This window comes from Oncorhynchus mykiss, chromosome 28 (genome assembly GCF_013265735.2).
Source record: "Oncorhynchus mykiss isolate Arlee chromosome 28, USDA_OmykA_1.1, whole genome shotgun sequence".
NCBI lineage: Eukaryota > Metazoa > Chordata > Actinopteri > Salmoniformes > Salmonidae > Oncorhynchus > Oncorhynchus mykiss.
This window is the reverse complement of record NC_048592.1, coordinates 30629867-30650164: the sequence shown is the minus strand read 5'-3', so window position 1 is coordinate 30650164 and position 20298 is coordinate 30629867. Positions and strand designations below refer to the sequence as shown.

At 43.2% G+C, this 20298-nt stretch overlaps 1 protein-coding gene across 2 annotated transcripts; it reads left to right on the top strand.

Moving 5' to 3' along the window:
* Positions 1-329: 329 nt before the first annotated feature.
* On the top strand, positions 330-20223 carry LOC110508217 (nuclear receptor subfamily 2 group F member 6). 2 transcript variants are annotated; one of them, XM_036967077.1, is made up of 5 exons: positions 330-1179; positions 1492-2272; positions 3630-3724; positions 8917-9492; positions 17649-20223. In XM_036967077.1, exons 2-5 carry the CDS (start codon positions 2004-2006, stop codon positions 17921-17923), a joined length of 1215 nt encoding a protein of 404 aa, XP_036822972.1. In that variant the 5' UTR covers positions 330-1179; positions 1492-2003; the 3' UTR covers positions 17924-20223. The 2 variants fall into 2 exon arrangements, with proteins under 2 accessions (XP_036822972.1, XP_036822971.1); XM_036967076.1 differs by having other exon boundaries at positions 8914-9492.
* The last annotated feature ends 75 nt before the right edge of the window (positions 20224-20298 follow it).

The following is a 20298-nucleotide window of genomic DNA, read 5'->3' as shown; positions in this document are numbered from 1 at the left end:
AACAAGTAACTTGACAATTTGCCATAGAAAGCCCACCCAATGTGTTGGGAGCTGAGACAGAGCCATGTCTGGTGTATTTCCTGGAGGGCTTTGAGTTGTTTGCCATGGTCGGGGGTAGCTCTGGCCGTGTGCTTAGAGTCAGGCCTTGGGGTCATGCCTCTCTCCGAGGAGAGCGAACCTCCACATTCTTTTTCTCTGTGTGTGATAAGCCCCACAGCCCACTCTTTGCTCTTTGACTTCAATGTCCATATAAGGCAGCTGGTGCCATGGCAACCACAGGGCTTGAATAGCAGTGTCAAATCCCTGAGCACACACATGCCCCCATCCCCCTCCCTGCACACTCCCTCCCTCTCTCTCTCTTGCTCTGCTAGCTCACACACACACAAGCTGAGGAAAACGGAGGGAGAAACCCATAGACACAGAGAGAGAGGACGGTCTGTGTGGTGCCTTACAAAAGCCAATCTGTCAAGAGCCTAGTCTTCTTTTTAAATCTCAATTCAATTTGGTGGACTCTGAGGAGAGAAAGCCACATCCCTTCCCCCTCGCCTGCCTCAGCCACGGGAAGCACCCACACGGTCGGAGCACAGGGCTAGGCCGCAAGTCGTTAGTGCTCGGTGGGCAAGCACTGACAAAAGACTGGAGGGAGAGGCTAACACGGATGCTTAGAAAGCAGTTTCTCTGACTTCTGAAGGGTGGAAAGGACGCTTTTAGGATTTCTAACCTAATCCGTGCAGTCTATTTTTGGAGGGACTGAAACAGACTGGTCTAGCCACTACCACAGAGGATATTGCTACAGCCTGTCTCTTGCCTCCCTCTGGAACAACAAACAAGGAAGAGAGGGCACTTCCTTGAGTTGAAGACCATTTTAAAGAGAGCCAGAAAGACTGGTTGATTTAGTAAAACAGAGGGGGTAGACCGTAGCCACGGCTAAGACTTGATAGTAGTTCTTTGTGTGCCTTGAGGATATAGCCACATACAGTGTGCTGTGAAACATCAAGTTGTTTTGCTAGTGGTGACCTGGAAGGGCTCGTTTTGTCAACCAGAATGTTGGTGGTGCTCAGAGGATTGCTGGAAAATCTGTCTCTTGCCTCACTCTGTCTGTGCCCTCCCTCTCCATGGCTGCAGGGGTGATCTAGCTAAAAGAAGACGTTGACATATTATATGAATATACTTGCAACGGTAAGCATACAATACAAGGCTTTTGTATTATTTCTCTCTAATGCCAGGATATAAGTAAGATATTGCAGAAAGGCAGCAGGACTCCACATACACTATAATGAAGGTAAACTGCATGACAGTTTTACGAGGGGTGGCCACTGCTCCAGGGCTAGCGCGGTCCTTTTTCAGCCATTATTGTTGCTAGAGAGAGAAGGCAGAGAGAGAATCGAGAGAGGGTTTCCCTCTGTAATCATGTGCAAAGTGCGAGTGAATGGGTTGTGTTTTGGTCTCTTTTTTGAAAATGTGTGTTTGATTAATTGTTTCCTGTGAAAGGTTCTGTGTCTTGGCTGAAGTGTAAACCATTCGACTGAACAGCAAGCTCCTCTAAAAGACAGCCGTCGAAGGATTTGGTGCCAAATAAATACATAACAAAAAACACAAAAAGAGTGACTAATTCAATAAGGAGAAAGAAGAAAACTGGGCATGGGGCAAAACAAAAGTTTCTAGAGTGAAAAGCGAAACAATTTCCAGGTCATAGTGGAAGGGGAGGAGACAAAACAGCTCTAGTGGTTTTTTTGGAACAAACATTCTACACCATACAATTTTTACACCCATTTATACTCTACATTAAAAGAGGGTGTGGGTAATTTTCTACCTTTGACTATTTAGTTTCTGACCCACTTTGAGGACCAAAAAGCCAAAAGAGAATATTTTATGAAAAGGCAGAGAATCTTCAAATCTTGAACTCTGAACAGAGAGTTCACAAAGGAAATCAAAAAGTTTAGACAGCAGCAAACAAAATTGTTGGCTGTCACTCATTCCTTCTGTGGTCTGCTAACCAAGCAATGGCCATGGTGAGTGGGGGCTGGGGAGACCCCAACGGGGGCACCAACGGGCTGGGGGAGAAGGGCTATCTGAGGGGAGAGGAGGAGGACGGTTCGCCCCAGGCCGGGGGCAGCGACATGGAGGTCGGGGACGAGGACAAGGCGTGTGTGGTGGACTGTGTGGTGTGTGGGGACAAGTCCAGCGGGAAGCATTACGGTGTGTTCACCTGCGAGGGCTGCAAGAGCTTCTTCAAGAGGAGCATCCGCCGCAACCTCAACTATACCTGCAGGTGAGACTCAATGGATAATTGTGATGATGATGTGATGGATTCTCAAAATTGATGGATAATTATAATAAGCTATTTACACTGTAACGTTGGAATTCACCTCTTCCTCCACCAAACTGTAACACCCGTCTGGGTAATTCTTATTAATAGCCTTTATTTCTGATTCCTTAGTTTGTCTGTTATCAATATCCCATCTGTACAGGCAAATGGATGCAAATAGCTAGAGTGAGTCATGCATTAATACATAGTTGACTCTGTGCAGAGCTGTTACAATCCACACAGCAGTGTCTTTACTGGATGTGACTCATCACTCACTTAAAGGAAAAATACACACAAAAAAATATCTTTCTGTATTTCTTTAATTAGTCCACTGTTGATACAGTCCCCAAATGTTTTGCATGTCAACAGTCATGTTTTCAAGATGCTGGACTTTCAAGAGGCAAAGTGTCATATAATGCATTGTGCATCATCACCATGATGTGGCCGGTGGCACTTTGCTTCTTGAAAGTCCAGCATCTTGACAACTTGACTGCAAAACATTTTGCGACTGTATTAACAGTGCATTTTTTTAAACCAAAACATTGTTTTTGAGTGGATTTGTTCTTTAACTGTGTGCCTTTCACGATATAAAAGGTATCTGAAGAGAATAGCTGACTTAAAAATAGTATTACACTCCATCATTGCTTACTGGCAGACGTCTTGATTGTCAATATTATTAGTCGAAAACAATATGGGGTTGAACAGACACCTCTATTGTATTTCATTGTATTGTTCAACTCTGTATTGTGATATTTTGTATTGTATTGCAATGTGATATTTATTGATTTACATTGTTTCCTCCATGTCCAAGAAGATGTCATACAAATGCACACGTTTTCTTGTACAAAACTATCCTCGAAGTGAGATAATTGAGTTTCCCCACTGTGGTCTAGTCATCCCTACATCAGCCACTCTGCCCATATAAAAAAAAATCCATGAGCATGATACAATATTAATGCCATGGATCATCTAAGGAAAGACAGGGATTGGGCCATACACACTTATATAATCTGATTCTGTAAACCAGCAGATACCTATAATATATTTAAATAGAAGCTTATTTTGTCTCGCATCGTGTTTTATGCTTCAACTTTCTACATCTACCCTCTAGATACGTTACGCAACCATGCAGTCTGGTAACTCACAACTGCCTGCAAATGTTTTCTATCATAGGTGACCTTTCTCCATTAAAGTGATAGCAGTACACATACACTACTATAGATTTTGCCAAGGGTTTGTAGCTGTAACAAGTGTCAGCAAAGCTAAATGTCATTATCATTGCTGTGTGGATTGGCAAAACATGTTATGATCTATATTTCAGGTCGAATCGAGAGTGCCAGATCGACCAACATCACCGCAACCAGTGCCAGTACTGCCGCCTTGAGAAGTGCTTTCGCGTTGGCATGCGCAAAGAAGGTACTTATCCTGTCCACATACAGTAGGACCTTCCTTTACCTATATACTTATCCTGTCCACATACAGTAGGACCTTCCTTTACCTATATACTTATCCTGTCCACATACAGTAGGACCTTCCTTTACCTATATACTTATCCTGTCCACATACAGTAGGACCTTCCTTTACCTATATACTTATCCTGTCCACATACAGTAGGACCTTCCTTTAGCTATATACTTATCCTGTCCACATACAGTAGGACCTTCCTTTACCTATATACTTATCCTGTCCACATACAGTAGGACCTTCCTTTACCTATATACTTATCCTGTCCACATACAGTAGGACCTTCCTTTACCTATATACTTATCCTGTCCACATACAGTAGGACCTTCCTTTATCTTTATACTTATCCTGTCCACATACAGTAGGACCTTCCTTTACCTATATACTTATCCTGTCCACATACAGTAGGACCTTCCTTTACCTATATACTTATCCTGTCCACATACAGTAGGACCTTCCTTTACCTATATACTTATCCTGTCCACATACAGTAGGACCTTCCTTTACCTATATACTTATCCTGTCCACATACAGTAGGACCTTCCTTTACCTATATACTTATCCTGTCCACATACAGTAGGACCTTCCTTTAGCTATATACTTATCCTGTCCACATACAGTAGGACCTTCCTTTACCTATATACTTATCCTGTCCACATACAGTAGGACCTTCCTTTAGCTATATACTTATCCTGTCCACATACAGTAGGACCTTCCTTTACCTATATACTTATCCTGTCCACATACAGTAGGACCTTCCTTTACCTATATACTTATCCTGTCCACATACAGTAGGATCTTCCTTTACCTATATACTTATCCTGTCCACATACAGTAGGATCTTCCTTTAGCTATATACTTATCCTGTCCACATACAGTAGGATCTTCCTTTAGCTATATACTTATCCTGTCCACATACAGTAGGACCTTCCTTTAGCTATATACTTATCCTGTCCACATACAGTAGGACCTTCCTTTATCTATATACTTATCCTGTCCACATACAGTAGGACCTTCCTTTAGCTATATACTTATCCTGTCCACATACAGTAGGACCTTCCTTTAGCTATATACTTATCCTGTCCACATACAGTAGGACCTTCCTTTACCTACATACTTATCCTGTCCACATACAGTAGGATCTTCCTTTACCTATATACTTATCCTGTCCACATACAGTAGGATCTTCCTTTAGCTATATACTTATCCTGTCCACATACAGTAGGACCTTCCTTTAGCTATATACTTATCCTGTCCACATACAGTAGGACCTTCCTTTATCTATATACTTATCCTGTCCACATACAGTAGGACCTTCCTTTAGCTATATACTTATCCTGTCCACATACAGTAGGACCTTCCTTTAGCTATATACTTATCCTGTCCACATACAGTAGGACCTTCCTTTACCTATATACTTATCCTGTCCACATACAGTAGGATCTTCCTTTAGCTATATACTTATCCTGTCCACATACAGTAGGACCTTCCTTTAGCTATATACTTATCCTGTCCACATACAGTAGGACCTTCCTTTACCTATATACTTATCCTGTCCACATACAGTAGGACCTTCCTTTACCTATATACTTATCCTGTCCACATACAGTAGGACCTTCCTTTACCTATATTTGTATGTGTTCTATGCAGAATATCAGGTTACTTTGACATGGATGTTCAAAGACATGAACTCCAGTCAATAGACTGTATCCACAGCCAAATGTATGTTCTAAAAAAAAAACGATTTTTTAAAACATTACATTGACCCATAGTGTTGTCACATACAACTACACTGGCCGTATCATGGCTTGCCATCCATGCAGGCTCCATGCCGTGTCCTTTGTCATCTAATCTAGTGCCTGCGTGAGCGACTAGGATACAAGGAACAAGCCACCTGCGGCCCTGTGCACCAGTCTTTCACACACATCTCTGTCTATACCTCAACTGTAGTCGGAAGTCCCAGGTGATGAAGGACTGTATATGCAGTGGTTGGTTAGTTGTTTTTCCATAGGCCTTTGATTATAAATATTACATACCATCTGTATAGTAGTGGTTCCACTGTTACCCTGGTTGCCATGTCATCTTACACTGTAAGCCTATTGAAGCCCTAAGTAGAACATAGTATCCCTATGCCATTGATATGAGGCATTATTGTATGATAAAGAGGCTGTAGCCCAAAGTTCCACAATGAGTATAGCCCACAATATTAATGACTCTTTCCCTTTCAAGGTCACATTACTCACCCAATGGCTTTAATACGTCAACTACAGTTAAAGTCGGAAGTTTACATACACCTTAGCCAAATACATTTAAACTCACTGTTTCAAAACTCCTGACATTTAATCCATGTAAAAAATGTCAGAATAATAGTAGAGAATGATTTATTTCAGCTTTTATTTCCTTCATCAAATTCCCAGTGGGTCAGACGTTTACATTCACTCAATTAGTGTTTGGTAGCATTGCCTTTCAAATCAAATAAAATTTATTTATATAGCCCTTCTTACATCAGCTGATTTCTCAAAGTGCTGTACAGAAACCCAGCCTAAAACCCCAAACAGCAAACAATGCAGGTGTAGAAGCACGGTGGCTAGGAAAAACTCCCTAGAAAGGCCACAACCTAGGAAGAAACCTAGAGAGGAACCAGGCTATGAGGGGTGGCCAGTCCTCTTCTGGCTGTGCCGGGTGGAGATTATAGAACATGGCCAAGATGTTCAAATGTTCATAAATGACCAGCATGGTCAAAAAATAATAATCACAGTAGTTGTCGAGGGTGCAGCAAGTCAGCACCTCAGGAGTAAATGTCAGTTGGCTTTTCATAGCCGATCATTAAGAGCTCCTGCTGTCTCTAGAGAGTTGAAAACAGCAGGTCTGGGAAAGGTAGCACGTCCGGTGAAAAGGTCAGGGTTCCAGTTGAAACTGGAGCAGCAGCACGGCCAGGTGGACTGGGGACAAATCATTTTAATTGTTTAACTCGGGTCAAACGTTTTGGGTAGCCTTCCACAAGCTTCCCACAATAAATTGGGTGAATTTTGTCCCATTCCTCCTGGCAGAGCTGGTGTAACTGAGTCAGGTTTGTAGGCCTCCTTGCTCACACGCTTTTTCAGTTCTGCCCACAAATTTTCTATGGGATTGAGGTCAGGGCTTTGTGTTGGCCACTCCAATACCTTGACTTAATTTTCCTTCCTTTTGGGAAGTGCACCAGTCCCTCCTGCAGCAAAGCACCCCCACAACATGATGCTGCCACCCCCGCAACATGATGCTGCCACCCCTGCGCTTCACGGTTGGGATGGTGTTCTTCGGCTTGCAAGCCTCCCCCATTTTCCTCCAAACATAACAATGGGCATTATGGCCAAACAGTTCTATTTTTGTTTCATCAGACCAGAGGACATTTCTCCAAAAAGTACGATCTTTGTCCCCATGTACAGTTGCAAACCGTAGTCTGGCTTTTTTATGGCGTTTTTGGAGCAGTGGCTTCTTCCTTGCTGAGCGGCCTTTCAGGTTATGTCGATATAGGACTCGTTTTACTGTGGATGTAGATACTTTTGTACCTGTTTCCTCCAGCATCTTCACAAGGTCCTTTGCTGTTGTTCTGGGATTGATTTGCACTTTTCACACCAAAGTACATTCATCTCTAGGAGACAGAACACGTCTCCTTCCTGAGCGGTTTGATGGCTGCGTGGTCCCATGGTGTTTATAGTGCGTACTATTGTTTGTACAGATGAACGTGGTACCTTCAGGCATTTGGAAATTGCTCCCAAGGATGAACCAGACTTGTGGAGGTCTACAATTTTTTTCTGAGGTCTTTTTTCTGAGATTTCTTTTGATTTTCCTATGATATCAAGCAATGAGGCACTGAGTTTGAAGGTAGGCCTTGAAATACATCCACAGGTACACCTCCAATTGACTCAAATGATGTCAACTAGCCCATCAGAAGCTTCTAAAGCCATGACATCATTTTCTGCATATTTCCAATCTGTTTAAAGTCAATTTAGTGTGTGTAAACTTCTGACCCACTAGAATTGTGATAGTGAATTATAAGTGAAATAATCTGTTTGTAAACAATTGTTGGAAAAATTACTTATCATGCACAAAGTAGATGTCCTAACCGACTTGCCAAATCTATAGTTGTTTAACAAGAAATTTGTGGAGTGGTTGAAAAACAAGTTTTAATGACTCCAACCTAAGTGTATGTAAACTTCTGACTTCAACTGTATAGTTGGACATATTAAATACCTTAACTATGGCTAGAACTATTTAATACCTTAACTATGGCTGGAAGCATTAAATAGATGAACTATTGCTGGAACTATTTAATACCTTAACTATGGCTGGAAGCATTTAATAGATGAACTATGGCTGGAAGCATTTAATGGGTTAACTATGGCTGGAACTATTTAATACCTTAACTATGGCTGGAAGCATTTAATAGGTTAACTATGGCTGGAAGCATTTAATGGGTTAACTATGGCTGGAAGCATTTAATGGGTTAACTATGGCTGCAAGCATTTAATAGGTTAACTATGGCTGGAAGCATTGAATAGGTTAACTATGGCTGGAAGCATTTCATACGTTAACTATGGCTGGAAGCATCATAGCAGTATTTGATACAGCCACCCTCTCATCCTCACAATGAGGGGAAATTAATTCATTTTCTTTCTAAGAGCAATAAATATGAAGACAAAGGCCAGAGTAAGCTTTTATCCCACTTTTGGTAATACAAATATTTGCATTGTAAAAGATGAACACCTCCTGAGGAATATTCATCTTTGAGGAAAATATATTTTAATGTAGAATTCTGCTGTCTTTGTTTTATTCCTCGAGTTAACATTCACTTGGAGAATTCTCAAATAATGTGAGTCCTCTGTTTCGCCCATTGTTGTTTAGGTATCTGTCTGTGACCCATGGTGGCCACTTTAATCTGGAATTATATGGTGTTAATCTGGTCAAGACCGTCTGTTGATAATCTGCCAGACCTCCTACTGCGAGAGAGCATGCCTGACTCATTTTCAACTTCTCCCCCCTGCCCTCCCTACTTTTCACCCTAAATCCTAATCACTTCCGTCCTCCCCATCTCCCTGCATCTTCTTAACTCCAACCCCAACCCATACCCCTCCCCCTTTGTGCCTCCATCCCCACCCCAGCAGTTCAGCGCGGACGTATCCCCCCCTCACACTCCAGCCTCAGCCCCACGGGCACCCCAGTAGGTGGTGGTAGCGGCGTCGGAGTGGCAGAGTTTTACAACAACAACGGCGGGCAGCCCGTGTCGGAGCTCATCTCCCAGCTGCTGCGTGCCGAGCCCTACCCCAGCAGCCGCTACGGCCACCAGTACAACCAACAGGGTCAGGCCACCGGCGCGGGCGGGGCCGTTATGGGCATCGACAACATCTGCGAGCTGGCAGCCAGACTGCTCTTCAGCACCATCGAGTGGGCCAGGAACATCCCCTACTTCCCAGAGCTACCCGTGTCAGAGCAGGTGGCTCTGCTCAGGTTGAGTTGGAGCGAGTTGTTCATTCTGAATGCAGCCCAGTCCGCCCTGCCCCTCCACATGGCCCCGCTGCTGGCCGCGGCGGGCTTCCACTCCTCGCCCATGTCAGCTGAGCGAGTGGTGTCCTTCATGGACCAGGTGAGGGTGTTCCAGAACCAGGTGGACAAGTTGACCCGGCTCCAGGTGGACTCGGCCGAGTACAGCTGCCTCAAGGCCATCGTCCTCTTCTCACCAGGTGAGTTATCTTTTTTATTTTATTCTCACTATGTGGATTGAGAATTTAGTTTTAGATGTTTTTGGGACACGTTGAGACTTTACAACATGCATTCCTGACTTTTCAGCCTACATTCCTGACTTTTCAGCCTACATTCCTGACTTTTCAGCCTACTACATTCCTGACGTTTCAGCCTACTACACTCCTGATGTTCAGCCTACATTCCTGACTTTTCAGCCTACTACATTCCTGACTTTTCAGCCTACTACATTCCTGACTTTTCAGCCTACTACATTCCTGACTTTTCAGCCTACTACATTCCTGACGTTTCAGCCTACTACATTCCTGACTTTTCAGCCTACTACATTCCTGACTTTTCAGCCTACATTCCTGACTTTTCAGCCTACTACATTCCTGACTTTTCAGCCTACTACATTCCTGACTTTTCAGCCTACTACATTCCTGACTTTTCAGCCTACTACATTCCTGACTTTTCAGCCTACTACATTCCTGACTTTTCAGCCTACTACACTCCTGATGTTCAGCCTACATTCCTGACTTTTCAGCCTACTACATTCCAGACTTTTCAGCCTACTACATTCCTGACTTTTCAGCCTACTACATTCCTGACTTTTCAGCCTACTACACTCCTGATGTTCAGCCTACATTCCTGACTTTTCAGCCTACTACATTCCAGACTTTTCAGCCTACTACATGTTGAGACTTTTGGCTACTGTGCATACTTAGATATTCAAACATGTAATTTGCATGATGGGACGTTTGACTTGCATATAGGGTTGCAAGGGGAGGGTATATTACTGGAAGCTCAAAGTTCTTTGTAATATTATCAGATGACAATGAGTGGCCTTTTGGGTAATTCAGATTATAATTCAGATTTCTCAGTCCAACACCCACATGTACAGCCACACACAGCCCCGAACGCCTCCCCTTTCCATTACAATCGTTGGATTTAAATCCATGAAAACTAACGGCATAGAAACCGTAAATGACTTGGTAATATGAAATACATTTATTTCAACGGCAGAATTCAAAAGCTATTTTGGACTGACCAACTGAGATATTTTACTCATATGATAGGTAAGATATACATAGCCTTACAGAGTGCCTATCCAACAGACAATCTCAGAAAAATATATCAACTATTGGAAAGTTGGCTGTCAGAAGTATTACAATGTGAATGTGCATTTAATCCGCCTGTCTGCATATTCCAAGACATGGTGTATGAGGATTCAGTGAGATACCAGATGGGTTGGACGATACATTTCTTTGAAATGTATACTTAAACTGGAAATCAACCAATCCTCCATTTTTAACACAATGGAAATGTCAAATGCTTTATTAACTAAATGTTGAAAGTGCATAGGAGACTGAGAGAAACAAAATGGTGCAGTTTGAGGCCATGTGGCGGAGAGTGATGTGGGAGCTGGAGATGTGGGTCTGGGCAGGTGTGATGTAGCTGAGGTTTGTGTGGGTCTGTATATTGTCGTTTGTATGTGTATGTTTTGTATTTAAAAATGTATGTACAATCTTACCCAAAATAAATAACTTTCAAATCCAAACAAGGAGAGAGGTCTCAATCAAGAGAACCAATTAAACCCGATGCACTACTTCGGAGCAGTCATGTATATACATGTGGCTCCTGAGTGGCGCAGCGGTCTAAGGCACTGCATCTCAGTGCTAGAGGCGTCACTACAGACACTGGTTGGATACCAGGCTGTATCACAACCGGCCATGATTGGAAGTCCCATAAGGCGGTGCACAATTGACCCAGTGTGTCTGGGTTTGGCTGGGGTAGGCCATCATTGTAAATAAGAATTTGTTCTTAACCGACTTGCTTAGTTAAATAAAAGGTTCAATTAAAAAAACATGCGGTGTCTGAGGGTGGCGCTGTTACTAAATAGTACATGCTTCAAGCAGACCACCATAGTCCCTGTGCCCAAGAACACAAATGCAACCTGCCTAAATGACTACAGACCCGTAGCACTCATGTCCGTAGCCATGAAGTGCTTTGAAAGGCTGGTAATGGCTCACATCAACATCATTATCCCATAAACCCTAGACCCACTCCAATTTGCATACCGCCCAAACAGATCCACAGATGATGCAATCTCTATTGCACTCCGCACTGCCCTTTCCCACCTGGACAAAATGAACACCTATGTGAGAATGCTGTTCATTGACTGCAGCTCAGCGTTCAACACCATAGTACCCTCAAAGCTCATCACCAAGCTAAGGAACCTGGGACTAAACACCTCCCTCTGCAACTGGATCCTGGACTTCCTGACGGGCCGCCCCCAGGTGGTGAGGGTAGGTAGCAACACATCTGCCAAGCTGATCCTCAACACTGGAGCGCCCCCCTCCTGTACTCCCTTTTCACCCACGACTGCATGGCCAGGCACGACTCCAACACCATCATTAAGTTTGCAGACGACACAACAGTGGTAGGCCTGATCACCGACAACGACGAGACAGCCTATATGGAGGAGGTCAGAGACCTGGCCGGGTGGTGCCAGAAACACAACCTATCCCTCAACGTAACCAAGACTAAGGAGATGATTGTGGACTACAGGAAAAGGAGCACCGAGCACGTCCCCATTCTCATCGACGGGGCTGTAGTGGAGCAGGTTGAGAGATTCAACATCAACAACATTGGTCCAAACACACCAAGACCGTCGTGATGAGGGCACGACAAAGCCTATTCCCCCTCAGGAAACTAAAAAGATTTGGCATGGGTCCTGAGATCCTCAAAAGGTTCTACAGCTGCAACATCGAGAGCATCCTGACCAGTTGCATCACTGCCTGATACGGCAATTGCTGAGCCTCCGATCGTCAAAGACCCCAGCCACCCCAGTCATAGACTGTTTTCTCTACTACCGCATGGCAAGCGGTACCGGAGGTCCAAGTCTAGGACAAAAAGGCTTCTCAACAGTTTTAACCCCCAAGCCATAAGACTCCTGAACAGATAACCAAATGGTTACCCGGACTATTTGCATTGTGCGCCCCCGTCCAATCCCTCTTTTACGCTGCTGCTACTCTCTGTTTATCTTATATGCATAGTCACTTTAACTATACATTCATGTACATACTACCTAAATTGGCCCGACCAACCAGTGCTCCCGCACATTGGCTAACCGGGCTATCTGCATTGTGTCCCACCACCCGCCAACCCCTCTTTTTACGCTACTGCTACTCTCTGTTCATCATATATATATGCATCGTCACTTTAACGATACCTACATGTAGATACTACCTCAATAAGCCTGACTAACAGGTGTCTGTATATAGCCTTGCTACTCTTTTTTTCAAATGCCTTTTTACTGTTGTTTTATTTCTTTACCTACACCTCTCGCACCATTGGTTAGAGCCTGTAAGTAAGCATTTCACTGTAAGGTCTACCTACACCTGTTGTTTTCGATGCACGTGACAAATACACTTTGATTTGATGTGCTCATCTGTACTTGACTCATGACCTCTGATAAAGATCATCCCTGACTCAGTGGTGTTAAAAGGAAAGCTTAACATTCTGAAACATGGAACACATGAGACCACTAACTACTCTGAACCTAGAGGGAAATCTACCTGAAAATTGGAGCGTGTGGATCCAGCCTTTAATTCAACCTTTATATAATCGCCAGTGGCATCTCGGAGAAAGCCGAAATAGTGAAATGTGACACATTCCTGCACGAAGCCAGAGATGATGCAATCAAGGTATTCAATACTGTAACGACCCTGGGTTCATAAGTGTGGATATCGACTCTGCCGCCTGAGCATGCTTTTGCGGCACAGTTGATAGTGCGCTGGACTTCGGGCTAGAAGGTCAAGGGTTCAAGACCTGCGCCCTGCTGTTTCATTACATTGGTGTCAGAAGTGATTGGGCCTTGCATCCACGACAGTGTGTGTGCTTGGCCAGTGATCGCGTTCCTATAAGAGGAAAAGTCGCAACTTCGGGCTAGATGGGGTTCGAGACTTGCTTCCTGCCTGTTTCATTACAATACCTTTGATTTTGAAGATGATGTAGATGTATTAAAAGCGCTTTTCTGAAAGTACTGTGAGCCAAGAACAAATCTGACGTGCAAGGACAAACTGAGTCAATTGATGCTTACTGACTCATCTAAAAAAAAGAAACAAGTTTCAACAATTCGTTCTTAACGTGCATGAGCAAAAGAAAACACAGAATTTGAAAAAAGTTCCTCGATAAAGATAAAGAGAGGTTGCATGGACAATGCTCACGTTGACGGTACAAATATGAACCAAAAGAAGGGTCCAACATAAGGTCAGATATGCGAAGCAAATCACAGGAAAAAATCCATTACGCCAAAATGTGCTCCTCATGCACACAGACAGAAAACCGGAGCATTCACGGGATTTACAGGGAGATGACAGCACGAAATTAGGACATGTTCATTGGGACAATTGAAGTGAAACAGAGTGAAGTAAAATTTGTTGCTGAGCTAGTGAATATCAATGAGAAAAATACTGAGAAAGAGCAGTGAACAGAAACACTGTAAATAAACAACCATAAGCTTACTGTTAAGCTGGATACAGGAGCTGAGTGTAACATCTGTCCGTGAGAGACTTGAAAACGCTGAAAGTGAAGGGCGATTCCATGCAAAAATCCAACTGCAAACTAGTGACGTATTCTGGCCACCAGATGGAGCCAAAAGCAAGAATAGACTGAAATGTCAATACAAAGAGAAAGTGACTGAACTGGAATTTCAAGTGATAGAACAAGATGCACCTGCAATACTTGGAAGATCAGCTTGTCTGCAAATGGGCTTAATGCAGAGAATATTCAAGCTTGAACAAAGGACAGAGATGGACATTTTGAATATGAAGATTTATTCACAAGACCTGGATGTGTTCCGGGAGTTCATCACATACAAATAGACGCAGAAGTTACACCAATGGTTGGTTAACTCATCCAGAAAAGTACCTGTAGCACAGAACTGCGTGGAAAACATGGATGTCGTCGTCAGTAAAACTGAGCCTACTGAATGGGTAAACAGCTTGGTGACAATCGTGAAGCCAAACAAAATACGGGTATGCATGAACCCACAGGATCTAAACAAAACCTTCAAGAGAGAACATTTTCCTTTACATACCATTGAAGAGGTAGTTGCTGAAATGCCTATCGCCAAGGTACTTTCAGTAGTTGATGCAAACCAAGGATTCTGGCAAATCCAGCTGGATGAAGAGAGCTCCCGACTGGGAGGTACGCCGTTTGGGAGGTATTCATTCAAGAGACTGCTGTTCGGAATCGTGTCGTCTCCAGAGGTCTTCCAGAGGGGCCTCGCCCAGCATTTTTAACTACTGGAAGGTGTTGTAAACATCATGGATGACATTCTTGTCTGGGGTGCTGACACAGAGCAGCACGACAGACTGAGAAGCATCAACTTGAAACTGAATAAGGACAAGTGCAAAATCAGAATGACAGAAATTCGCTACATTGGACATGTGTTAAGCAAAGAAGACCTGAAACCAGACTCCAAAAAGGACAAAGCAATACAAGAAATGCCAGAGTCAGAGGACAAAGCCGTGCTTCAGAGGTTCATGGGAATGTTGAAGTCAAGATCCCTCAGACTGTCAAAAGAGAGACGCTCCAATTGAAAAAGAGCTACTGGCGATTAGTGTACGGCTGCGAGAAGTTTCATCAACACCTGTATGGAAACCAGATCCAGGTGGAGTCGGATCACAAGCCCTTGGAAACAATCTTCAAGAAGTCGCTCCAGAAAGCACCAGGCAGACTGCAGAGAATGCTGATGAGACTACAGAGATACAGTCTACATGTGACAGACAAACCAGGAATGGAGATGCACTGAGACGAGCATACCTGAAGGAACAGATAAAGAAATTGCTGGATGGTGAGCTGGATGTTAACTACATCGCTCATCAACTTCCTGTTTCAGAAGAGAAACTGCAGCAATTCAAAACAGCAACAGCAGAAGATGAAGAGTTAAGACTGGTCACAGAAACAGTTTCAAAAAGGATGGCCAGACAAGAGGGGGGAAGTTGCAAAGAAAAGACGGCACTACTGGACCTTCAGAGGGAACTTGACATACTCAGATGGACTGCTGTTCAGAAGTTCAAAACTTGTTGTTCCTCAGAAAATGAAAGAAGTTCCTGAAGCACACATGGGAGTCATCAAATGTAATAAACTAGCAAGCATGTTCTGTCCAGGCATGTCTAAACAGATTGAAGATGTTGTAACAAAATGTGCAGTCTGCAACTCACACAAAAACAACAACCAAGAGAGCCACTCATGTCTCATCCATTCCCAGAGAGAGCTGGGCCAGTTGCAGTGGACCTCTTCCATTACAACGACACAGAATATCTACTATTTGTGGATAACTACTCAAAATTCCCAGAATCTCCCAGCTCAGTGGGACAACAAGTAAACACATCATTACAGCACTAAAGTCGATCTTCGCACGGCATGGGTTGCCCAACATGTTGTACTCCGACAATGGAAGACAGTTGGTGAGTCAAGAAAGGTTCTCTACCAACAGGGATTTCAAACATGTCATGTCGAGGCCTACATGTCCACAGTCAAACGGCCAAGCTGAGACAGCAGTTCAGACTGTGAAGAACCTGATGAAAAAAAGCATGAGACAGCAACGGCGATCCTTACATAGCTCTCATTGAGTAAATAAAATGTGCGTACCTGGAATGGCTCAGGGTGGCGCTATTACTAGTTAGTACATGTGATCATCTGTACTTGCACTTGACCCATGACCTCTGATAAAGATTGTTCTTCTACCCTTATCCCTGCCTCAGCTAATATATTACAATATTGAATTCCTAAACGGCCTCCTTTCCAGACCAGTTTGGTCACAGCTCTCCCTGCGCTGTGAGTCTCGTGGGTCACGTCTGCACGGCTACCCAACTGGTACCAGTTGTGAAAACGGTTGTGAAATGTTATTGCAGTTAATTGAAAAATAATGTCATTGTTGTTTTATTTTTCTTCATTAATTAGGCTATTTTCTCTTGAACCGTATGGTCTATCCACTAGAAACTCGTGGACAAAATTGACACATACAAAATGTATTCATATATAGTATTCATTTTTGTAACAGTTATTCAAGTATAAATTACCTTAGATTACCTGTTAATTAACAAAGTTGGTTAAATTTACATTAGCTTTGCAACCCTACATCAATACTTATCTTATTTTTTTACTAACATGCTGAGACTTTAACATTTCTAATGGGAAAACATACACTGAGTGTACAAAACATTAGGAACCCCTGCTCTTTCCATGGCATAGACTGACCAGGTGAATCCAGGTGAAAGCTATGATCCCTTGTTGATGTCACCTGTTAAATCCACTTCAATCAGTGTAGATGAAGGGGAGGAGACAGGTTAAAGAATGATTTTCAAGCCTTGAGACATGGATTGTGTGTGTGTCATTCAGAGGGTAAATGGACTAGACAAAAGATGGAAGTGCCTTTAAACGGGGTATGGTAGTAGGTTCCAGGCCCACCGCTGCTGGGTTTTTCACACTGTATCAAAAATGGTCCACCACCCAAAGGACATCCAGCCAACTTGACACAATTGTGGGAAGCATTGGATGGGCCAGCATCCCTGCGGAAAGCTTAAGACACCCTGTAGTCCATGCCCAAATGAATTGAGGCTGTTCTGAGGACAAAATGGGGTGCAACTCAATATTATTATCCTAATGTTTTGTTCACTCAGTGTTTCTCTTGGTGTTGTCTAAGGATACCAAAGCATCTGCTGGTCAAATGACAAAACCTGAACACAGGTGTACTGGTAGATTTGAGGAGAGTGGCACCCTCTCCTGGCATGACAGTACAAGTGCAGAGTATAATCACAGGCCAAAATGTGTTGTAGTGGATATTGTAATTGAAAGGTCTGCACTGCACACTTACCCAAAGAGTGTTAACATTTTTACATGTCAACAGTTGTGTGCATTATTTTGCTTCAAATGACCTAAATCAAGACTACATCAACAAAACATACAGATGAAACAATGTGTAGAAACCAGGAGAACAGAGGAGGTACAACCTGATATTTTTTAATTTTTTAAAAATTTGTTGGTGCCAAACAGATTTCTGTATGTAGGTTCCCGCCTCAGTTAAGTACTGCTCCCTCCCACTCTACTCACCTCCAGTCTCTGTCATTCCCTCCTTCCCTCTCAGATGCGTGTGGGCTGACAGACCCGGTCCACGTGGAGTCTCTGCAGGAAAAGGCCCAGGTGGCTCTGACAGAATACGAGCGGATGCAGTACCCAGGTCAGCCGCAGCGCTTCGGCCGCTTGCTCCTCCGCCTGCCCGCCCTCCGTGCCGTGCCCGCCAACCTCATCTCCCAGCTCTTCTTCATGCGTCTGGTGGGCAAGACACCCATTGAGACGCTCATCCGTGACATGCAGCTCTCCGGAAGCTCCATCAGCTGGCCCTACGTCCCTGGTCAGTAACCCCCAAAATTAGGTCTCCTTCTGGGCAGTGACGACAAGGACCGCAGGTTCCTCTGAATCATCATGATCCATCTGTGTGATCCTATGCTAGCGCCAGCTGGACATCATACATACTGTACTGTCTCCATGAACTGAGCTCTCCATACCAGCCTAGTGCCAGCTGGGTCTATTGCCAGCACACTGGTGCCAGCACACCTGCTGTGCCCCGTTATGGCGACCTGAGTCAGCCATGCCATCCGCATGCCATAGTGACACCTTACATACAGACATTACTCTCCTGCCAATAGAGGTCACTGGAACCTAATTTTCCACATCTCATTGCCTTCAGTACAATGACTGTCAACGTCAACATCAGACATTGGAATTCTGGTAGAAAACCTGTATTATGGAGCTATTAGTCTGTTCCATTCTGATCCTTAAGGCTGGTTTATACTTGGTCTAACAACATGTCTATAGACAAATAGAACGCGACAAGTGTCTCTGGTCAAAATAACATTTAATTTGTACTCGGGTTTAAAGTTCAACGTTGACCTTGTCGCAGAATCCGTTGTCATGGTTACCTGACTGAGACAGCAACAAGACAGTGCACAAGTTCTCAAATTCTTTGGTTGAATTCCCTGCTTTTATTTCATCATGCTCACAACCATAAGCTATTTTCTGTAATTAGCTAGCTAGCTTTCAATTACCTTGTAAATAATCATCTTGTTGAGTTTATTTTCCTGTAATAATTAATACAAATTTGCTAAAGTTAAGACGTTGTCGACAATGACAAATTTGATGTCGGACGACAATAGAATGCCCATGATGTCACTGCGACAACTTTCTACAGACATGTCGATAGACCGACTATAAACAAGTCTCTCACTGAAGGGTCTCCACCTAACTTAGAGGGTCCTCCACCATGTCTCACTCCTATCCCTTCAGATATGTCAACACAAACTTGATAGGAGGAAACGGGGAGGTGCTAAGGGTTGAAATGAAACTGGAACAAGAAATTACACCAAAATCTTTATCGTCCACAGAAATTTCACCAAAAACATAATTGTCCTTGAAGAGGTTCTAGATTTGATATTTGAACTAGTAGATCAGCCAGGCAGATGAAGTGGAGAGACTTACAAATGGGACTCAGTGACTGTTTCCATGTATCACTCATAGGGATCTTAATTGTTGCATTGGGCAACTTTTAAAAAGACACAGTTAAATGAATATGGATTGATACCGCACAAGACAACAGAATGCTAACGATTGATTTCTTCATAAGGCAACCTCTCTGTCATTGTTGTTCACCACAAACCGCCTTCTTTTCAATGACTGCTTTTTCAATATTCAGTATGAATTAGGACACTGCAGTAAGAGTAGATCATTCATCTGGACATGTTCTTTCCAATCAACACTGTTTTTTCAATAAGGACGGATATTTTAACTACAACAGATGACGAATGCAGCTGATATGAGTGACAGGCTGATTGTTGAAACAAAAACGTATGTAATCAAAAAGGTTGTGGCCAAATGGTTCACCTACGACCTATGACCATACTGAAAACAAAGAGCAAATGCTGTTGGTACTTTAAAAATAAATCACATCAAAACCTATTTTACAAGCTATACGAAGTGTACATATTGTAAATGTAGGGAACCAAAGGCTTAACTGGTGTTGATGGTATAATTTTTAGAGGCCATGTTGTCTTGCTGCATGTCACAATGTTGTTTTTGCTCTGTTAAACGTTTTAAGAGGTGTTTCATCTCTACCAAATGGGATTGGAGAGTAGAGTTCATTTTTTTTAATGATGAGTTCACAGGTTCTTTTTTTAAAACCTTAATATTTTATGTAAAAATACCTCTACCATCCCTTGAGATGTGTTAAAAAAGATGTGTCTCCATGGCGGTGAAGATGACACTGGTGCAGAACAAGAGGCTACTCCTGAGCCCATTCTGTTCCCAGCACAAAGCAATGCATCCTAGGAACTAACTGTACAACACTTAGGTAACATGGGACTTTATTGTCATGGCTGTATGGCAATGGGACTGCGCTTGGAGGCTACGATCCCAAAACATCACACTACCTGCGAGAGACTGAGAATAGGTCCAATAGCCTATCGGTGACTAGGAATTACCTCATGCCTTTCAAAAAGATGTGGCATATCCTCACCCACTGACTCACTCAACCACCATATCACCCAGAAAAATGACAAAATATACATGTACTAATATTAATGTTTTACTATATTTTACTGTTGTTGCTGAGTTCTTTAGATTTGGAATTGTTTGTGTATGAAAGCATTATTAAAAGGCCAAAATGACATGGTGTGTCTGTGGTTTCTTTCCCTAGTCAGTTACATCCATAAGAATGTCCGTTAGATCTGGGCAATATTTTT